We start from the raw sequence: 8,829 nt of genomic DNA, 5'->3' as shown, positions 1-8,829 counted from the left end.
GTAATATAAATACTGCTTAAAATTTGATAATACATATATCATAAACAATGACTTTATGAGTAACAATTTAAATTTAGCTTTCAGCTTTAATTAAAGTTAAATTTTACTTTCACTGAGTTCAAGTTATACAAGCTTTAGAATATTATCATTTAAAAACTACGCATTTTATTTCCTTAAAAACAAGATTATCCATTCGATTTCAATCTATCCAACAATACTTTGAAAGCTCATTTCTTTCCAAATTAAATATTTTCTCCCAACTGAAAACTTTTGAACTTGTCCTCATTGTAAAAATTTGCTCTCACCTTTCTACCTCCGAAGAATCTGAATAGATTACAAATTTGAAAATTACGTGTTAAAAATATTCGGCAGATCTTAAGCCACATCTACATACATATTCGAATAAAATAACAAATATTTTTATCAGGACATATTTTTAAAAAGTAACTAATATTTAAAAAAAAAACAAGTATTTAGATATATTAACATTTAATTTTATACTAATATATAAGCAAGTTAATAAGAAATGTTTTTATACAAACCTCCCTTTGAGATCAATCATTGCCCTAACAGCAAATGGTACTTTTTCAAATTCAATAAATAACTAAATAATTTCAGATACATTTTTATACAAATCTCCCATTCAAGTCAATCATGGCTCTCACAGCAGATGATACTTTTTCAAATTCAATGGATATTCTGATTGCTTTTTCATCAGGGACTTGTATACCTCGCATCTGTGATGAGATTTTACTTTCTTAAAAGTTTATTTACAAGTTAATTTAGTGTAATATTAACATGGTTATTAAATTCTAACTTATTCAAATTTTACCAATTTAGTTACTTTGCTTTCACTTTTACATAATATTTTGTTTTGCACTGTATATTTAATCTTTTGTTTGTTGCTTTTACTAATTACTTAAAAACAATTCACTTCCCGTTAATCTTAAATATATTTCGTCAGAAAATTTTAGTTTATTTCAAACTGATTATTCAAAACAGGGTTGCTATATTTTTGGCAAAAAAAAAACATCCTGAGACCATAAAACTAGCCGGAATAAAACCAGCCTAAATCTATGAAAAATTGAAAAATAATTAATGAGCTAAAAACTCAAAAACAATACTTTTAGTAAATAAACACTTAAAACAATAACTCTGATAACAAATAACAGTTTAACATAATTATATATTTAAAAATATTTGAAAACTAAAAAATCTAGCTTGACATTTTCAAAAAATTCAAACTATTCTGAGTTGTTCTGAGTAGCTAGAGTGCGTTACAGCCCTATTAAAATACAAATAACGACAGCAATCAAAAAATTACTAACCATATTCTTCAAACAAACAATCTTGGTAGGTTCAGCCAATGGATCATTCTGCAAGCTAGCGGGAGGTGGCATGGCGTTGAAACTAGGCGGAGGCATATCAGGTTTCACGAATTGTTGCTGGTTCCTCGCTTCCTGCTCATTGGAGGATATTATCTTGCCTCCGCGCTTCGATGTTTTCTCAACCTGGGGGAATTTTTGTTAGATAATGTTACAAAAAGTAAAATTTAAATATATAATATGATATAAAATCATATTGAAAAAGCCGTTTATCATCTGAAGATGTTTTAAACAAACAAAATACTCATGAAAAAAAACTTTTTTTGTTAATTTTTTCAATGACATTAAAAACAAAATTTTATTTATTACTATAATTTTGTTGTTACTATATATTTTATACTATTACGATTAGATAGCTTTCTTATTGTTATATTAACTATGTTCTAACTTTAAACAATTTTTAACTTATAAAATTGTTTATAAGACTTGAATGTGAAAATTGCTCAAAATGTTTATTGGCTTACAATGTCAAGTTTAAAAGTTTACATATGCTTTTAATTAAGGGTACTTTGATGAAAGTAGAAATGACACCAAAATCCCAACCTTGACTAAATTTGTATATTTTTTTAGTCTGAAAACTAATGAAACCTTGATGGAATAAAATAACGGAGACATATTAGGACAAACAAAAAATTTCATAGACTTTTAAATCATTTAACTATTTTTTTGAATTTAGTTTATATATTAAAACTTATCATCATCTCGTTTTGACGTTTTCTCAACCTGAAGGATTAATTTTTAGTTTTACAAGTCTTAAAATAATATGTTGTGCCTATGATTTTCTTCTAATTTTGAAAAGTGTCAAGATTTTTTCAATTAGATTGGGTAATTTTACCTCCCAACAATAGAACTTCTGTACCAAGGGGAGAAAAATCTTTCTATTTGATATTAGGTATAGTATAACAATGATCAAAAATTTAAGCATGACCCATTCTACAGGGTTGCCACTTGTTTTTCAAAAATTTTTCCAGGTTTTTAAAATTTCTTCCAGATTTTGAAAAGTACAAACTTTTGGGTCTATTTTTGGTTTAAAGTTAAGTTTAAGGTAAGAAACTGTTTTATATAGCATAAAAACATTGAAAAGATAATATAAAGCTAATTTTATTTAAATAAATTTAAATAATAATTTAAAATATTTCAAAATTTTTTTAATTTATATGATAGACTTTTTGGGTCAAATCAAAATTTTACTACTGAACATCTGAAAAGTTAAAATACCAGGATTTTTTTCAGGTTTTTTGTTCAAAATTCCAGGTTTTTCCAGGTTATTTTCAAAATTTCTCAAATTCCAGATTTTTCCAAGTTATTTTTGCCTAAATTGTCGAATTTCAGGTTTTTCCAGGTTTCCAGGTAAAGTGGCAACCCTGATTGTAGTACTATCTTTATCAAAAATATTATTATTAGAATTTTATTATGTTCATTACACTAACAATTAGAGCATGTGAAATTCCTGTATGATCTTTTACCAATATAAATAAATACATAAATAACTAATTAATTACAATCAAATCCAAATAAATAAATAAAACTAACAATTAGTGCATTTAGCATTCGTGTATCATTTTCACTAAATATCAAACTTAATAAACTAAATAATTAATTATAAATTATTAGTCTAAATTAATTAAACATTAATTAAAACTAACAATAAGTGCATGACTCATTCCAGTATTATCTTTTCCCAATCCTTTACCCTCTTTGAACCCATATTTTGACATAATTTTGTGAGCTACAGATCCCCTGAAAACATGGAAGTTTACTTAAAAATTATAAAAAATTGTAACAAATTTATTTTTTTACAATAAATTTTATTGTAACATGCTTTATTGAAATCTAGTAGAGCTACTATAAAACTACAGTCATGTTTTATGAATGTAGGCTTAATAAAAACTAAAAAGTCTTACAATTAAGTTCTTTTTTAATTGATCACTTATCTTTTTAAATTAAAAACTCTAAACAAATTTTCAATAGTTTAATTATTATATTTATGTACTTAAGATCAAAAACAAACTTAAGATCTTTAGCAAATTGATTATTGTAAATTGAACTACTTTTATTTCTAATAATTATTGATTAAATCTTAAAGTTTTAAAAATATTATAATTGTTGATGATTATTTTCAATATTAAAAAAAAAATTAATTAATTTTAATAAATTTTTCCAAACTAAAGATCTTAACAATTTAAAAGATTTTATAAGTTTATTTAATTTATTTATTACTTACTTGAGATCTTTAGCAAATTGAAATCCTCCCTTGCCCATGACTGGCGCTGGTGTTGCAGCTAAAACAAATTAAATTAATTAAAATAAATATACAGTAATATTTTGAAAATTAAATTTTGATGTAAGTCAATTTTGAAAAAAACTTCAAGTCAAAATAAAATTATATCATATTATTTTGTAAATTTTATTTTATATAGTCAAATTTCGTCACGAATTGAAAACAAACTAATTTATCAACATACGTTGTAAGCGTTGAAAAATTTATTTAAAAGTGACATCATAAAACTAAATGCTAATAAATTAGAAAAAAAAGTAAACTATGCAAAGCATAAAGCAAACTTTTATGAAACAATTTTTTCTAGTAAAATGTAAAAATTAATAAAAAGTAGAAAAAATTCAAATAACTTGGTATGTAAATATACAAAAAAAATTACAACAGATAATTTTATAAGGTTTTAAACTATTAATATAATAAATAAACAAACGTTGTGATCTAGCATTTGTTTAAAAGTAAAACTACAAGCATATACTCTGCAACCAAATAAAAAAAAATTACAAAAAATAAAATACCATTTTATATTATAAATAATATTTTACCATTTTACATAATATATAAAATAATAAACAAACGTTGTGACAGTAGCTTGCTGTCAGATTCCATCAACACGCTTGGTGGCGCTATTGCAGCTTTGGTGGCCGCTGTAAATAAAATAAATTAAAAAAAAAACCTGTAAGATAATATAATGCTAATCTTTACTTTTTTTACATTAAATATCAAACATCAAAACGCTTGGAGGGGCTATTTCTGCTTTGGTTTAATTAAAATCAAACTAAAAAATACAAATATATAAAAGGTATTGATTTTTCATACTAACTTGAATACAATTTCTTAATTTTGTTATTTATTACACATGTTATCTAATGATTAATACCTTTAACACATTTAGTTTTAGAAAAATTAAATATTTAACTATTTCAAAACCTCTAGCAGATTTAGCTTTTTCATATTCCATGTCTTCTGTTTCGTAATCTCTGGAGACCAGACTTGTTACCTGAAAATAAACAAATTAAAAATAAATAAAGCAATGTAAATTTTTTTTGTAAACTTTAATTTATAGCATTCTCAATAATTAGTTCTAATAAATACCGGATTGACTTTATTACATATTTTAGCAATATAAATAAATTCAAAAAATTTAATAATAATTCAAATAAATACTTTTGATTTAATTACATATTTTAACAATATAAATAAATTCGAAATATTTAATAATAATTCAAATAAATACCGGATTGAGAGAATCGGGATCAAATTCTAAATTCAAAATATTTTATAATAATTCAAATTACTACCAGATTGGGAGAATTTGATTTAATTACATATTTTAAAAATATAAACTAGTTAATTCATACATTTAATTGCATAATTCCAATAATTACTGTATTGGGAGAATTGGGATCGTACTTGCTTATTGCGTGTCTTTGATTTAATTACATATTTTAACATAATAAATAATTTCAAAATATTTAATAATTCAAATAAATACCGGATTAGGAGAATTGGGATCGTATCCTGTTCTCGCGTGTCTCTGTGCTCTGCGCTTCCTCCGTTCTTCTAACTCTCTTACTCTGTAATAAATAACCTTTTATTAAAGTTTTTTTGTTTATTAAATACAACAAAAAAAGTACTAAAAACATCAAACTATTTAATCCTAACGGTTACAGTAGTAAAAGATTAAGAAAAAAACGTTTGTAGCTAAATTAAATACAATAAAGTTTAAAAAAAACATTAAGTTTTAATTGTTTTTTGATAAAACAGGGTTACCACTATTTTGAGAAAAAAGTCAATCTGAATGACCAAAAAATAACCTAAAAATTAATAAAAAACATATAAAATATAAATTTACATAAACGAAAAACTGTTTAAAAAAACTGCTATCGAGTTTATACACAAGAAAATACGAAAATAACAACAAATTGACTTTATATGTCAATTTCTTTTAATAAAAAGGTTTAGAGTTAGAAAAACTATCCTGAGATTAAGAAAAAAGTATCCAAATCAGTCAGAGTTTTGCAAAAGAACTTAACTAAGCACTTGGGTGTGCACCCCATTTAAACGGTTTGAATTGTTTTATAATTCTTTCAGCTGTGTTACGACAGCTACTAAATTGTTTTAGTCACAGAAGATTCTTGGCAGTTACTATATGCTTTGCTATTTATAACAAGTCTTAATTACAGAGTTTGTGGCTTCGCATTGATTGCGTCACGAAAAAAGAGAAAAGCATAATTAAAAGCAACCAGAACGTACATAATATAATAGTTGTAATATATATCTTTCAAATCTTTTAAATTCAAGAGTTTTTACATCTTTTTTTCAAATCTTTTTCTAATAACACTGAGCAAAACTTCGCATGCTGAAGAAAGTTCAAAGAAACAAAAACATAGCATACAATTAAAAAGAGTGAAACATATGATTAAAAAACCAGTGGTCTTAAACTGTTGTTAAAGTTCCGCGCACTAAAGTGCTACAAAATAAATTCTGTGCACACTAGTCTTTTAAATATATAGTTAGAATTTTATGTTGTGCGTGTCTTGTTAAGCAATTAACGTGATAAGAACTTTCTGTAAAAAAACGACGAAACAAATAGAATTAAAAAATTTTTGCTAAGTTTTCAGTGTACAGTGAAATCATTACAATGCACTGCACAGGTGTGTACACAGGTGAAAAACAATGAAATAAACAATAATATTTATGAGAAGTAATTGGAAATAATACTAAGTTTTAGTATTTTAAATCTAAATAACATTAGTTTTAACTCTATTAGGAATAATCATCTTAGTTAAGATTTTATTTATGTTTTAAATTAAAGTCATACTATTTACACGGTAAAATTAATTACTTCTACTTCATACTAGTTTTAAATTAATTGATAACCTGATATAAGTTATCTTCATTTAATTTTGAGTGTATTTTAGCTAAAATATTTAGCTTTAAAATTTATGGTATTGTGATATAAAATTTCCTAATATTTAAAGTTGTAATTTGATTCTATAACAACTTTACAACACAACGTTTGTGATCTTGCATTGAAAATCACGAACAGAGAGAAAATTGTTATTTGAAAAAGTAAAAGGCTGAAACGTAAAATTAATTGAGTCTACACTTTACTGTCAAGTATTTGTAACAAAAGTTTGATAATTGGAAGTTTTAAAACTTTCTAGCTTTAGTTCTAGCTTTGTAGTGTTGTGTGCTTCAAAATTTACAAATTTAACTTCTTTAATCGAAATAAAAGACAGTTATGTATAAGTATTAAGTTATAAATTTGAACAATGTAAAGATATTACAAATTTGATTAAAAATGTTATAAATGTACTACAGATAACTTTTGTTGTAGTAAAACTAAAAAAATAAGAAAAAACTTTAATATCTTAAAAAAATTATAGTTCAGGTTTCATATAACGATAGTTTTCCAAATACTTAAACAGGCTTGAGCTGGTCTTTATTAAATCAAGTCTATCTAATTTACGTATATCCTCCACGGAAATCATACTTAACAATATTTGCAGAAAAAAGAAAACTTTCTCAAGCCTTAGTTTTTAAGAAAATAGTTTCAATAAATCCTGTTAAGTGCGTTTAATACATTATTTAAAGTAAATTTGTCACGCAACTTTGCACGTTCATTTTTTAATGAGTGCGAAGATACAGTACGTATGCTAAAACCAAGGCAGATTCAGTTTTGATTTTTTTCAATTCCACAGTTGTAAATGTGCAAAGTTAAACTGTGTTTAAATGTACTCAACTGAAAACACTTTAGTCCTGATGGAATCATCACCTTGAATGTGCAAATGTCAAAAAAAGGCATACTTTTCAAGATTTTTTAAGATTGCAAAAATACAAGGCGTATTTAGTGTAATTAATACAAATTCAACCATTGGTCTCATTTGAATCAACTATAAAAGTTTTATAGCTGTATGACCACAGCTTACAAATTAAAATTAGCATATTTGTTATCATGTTGGGCACGTCAGCATTTTTAAATATTAGAAGTGAATTTGAATGTTTGCGATTTTATGTTAGTTCGTCACAAAACCCAATACTTCAATGCATTTCAAATTGTTTTTAGAGTGAATAATTTTGTAATGTAATTTCAAATACGCTTACAAGTAGTCTGCAATAAAAATTTATATTAAACTGAAAAAAATTACTTGGCTCCGTTTTTGCAACCAAGTATAAATTTATTAGTAAGCAGAGTATTTTAATAAATATAGTTTCAACTGATTTTAAATATTATATTTAGTTTGTCAAAGGCACATGTCAATATAATTGTGAGAAGAAAGCTAGATTTACAACCTTTAAAAAAAAACTGTTTACGTAACGAATTCCTAAATATTATATATTATTGGTTTTTAAATTTAACTTACTTCAATTCTAATTTGATACTTAATGATTAAAGTTTGTATTTTTGTTTAGAAATTACTATAAATATTTTAAAAATTAAAAGCAGAAAATTTAAACGGTAAAATTATTTATTTGTACTTCATTTATAAGCGATAAAAAGTATTCAAAATAAATCATAGTTGATTGTTACCAAAAATAAAAATCAATGCTAATCGTTTTATTACTTTTCTAAATTTATTTTAGCCAAAACGTTTCAGCTCTAAAACTGTTTACAAACGCAGCCAGTCACTAGTTTTTAACGTTGTAAATTTTTAAAATAACAACTTTTCAACACAGCGTTTGTGATTTTACATTAAAAATCACAAATGGAGAAAAAATTGTTACCAAAAAAATTTACACTTTATAAAAAAAAGTAAATAACTGAAACTATCTATTAATAAAAACTGTGCTTTATTTTGAAGTATCTTTAAGAAAAATTGAAATTTTGACGGTGAACTAGAGCTTATTCCCTTTAGGTTCTAATTTTGTTTAGGTTCTAATTTTATTTTTAGTTTTTGTATGACATTTTTAATTTAGCTTCTTTAATCAAAATAAAAGACAATAATGTATTTCTCTTTAGTTTTAAATTCATCAATGGGCAGGTATTACCAATGTGATGCAAAATGTTATGAATATTTTATTACTACGATTACTTTTGTCAGGGTTAAAATTAGTATAAACTATAAACGTTATAATCATGTTTAAAATAAACCAGATTTTTCCATAAAATTAAAAGAACTTATAAATGTATGAGTCAACAGACTAGTTTAATTTACATATATC

General features: G+C 24.4%; 1 protein-coding gene across 1 annotated transcript in view; it reads right to left on the bottom strand.

Moving 5' to 3' along the window:
- Nucleotides 1-242: 242 nt before the first annotated feature.
- The window catches only part of LOC145828884 (splicing factor 45-like), a 29,704-nt gene continuing 21,117 nt past the window's right edge, over nucleotides 243-8,829 (bottom strand). Inside the window, exons 4-12 of the mRNA XM_082936630.1 lie at nucleotides 5,156-5,237; nucleotides 4,591-4,660; nucleotides 4,239-4,307; nucleotides 3,610-3,667; nucleotides 3,032-3,125; nucleotides 1,329-1,511; nucleotides 660-737; nucleotides 543-604; nucleotides 243-324 (exon numbers count right to left, since the gene is read on the bottom strand). Coding sequence (XP_082792756.1) covers nucleotides 243-324; nucleotides 543-604; nucleotides 660-737; nucleotides 1,329-1,511; nucleotides 3,032-3,125; nucleotides 3,610-3,667; nucleotides 4,239-4,307; nucleotides 4,591-4,660; nucleotides 5,156-5,237 — 778 coding nt within the window. The remainder of the gene's footprint in view (nucleotides 325-542; nucleotides 605-659; nucleotides 738-1,328; nucleotides 1,512-3,031; nucleotides 3,126-3,609; nucleotides 3,668-4,238; nucleotides 4,308-4,590; nucleotides 4,661-5,155; nucleotides 5,238-8,829) is intronic.

Source organism: Thalia democratica, chromosome 2 (genome assembly GCF_965202585.1).
Source record: "Thalia democratica chromosome 2, ktThaDemo2.hap1.1, whole genome shotgun sequence".
NCBI lineage: Eukaryota > Metazoa > Chordata > Thaliacea > Salpida > Salpidae > Thalia > Thalia democratica.
This window is presented reverse-complemented; position numbering and strand designations above follow the sequence as displayed.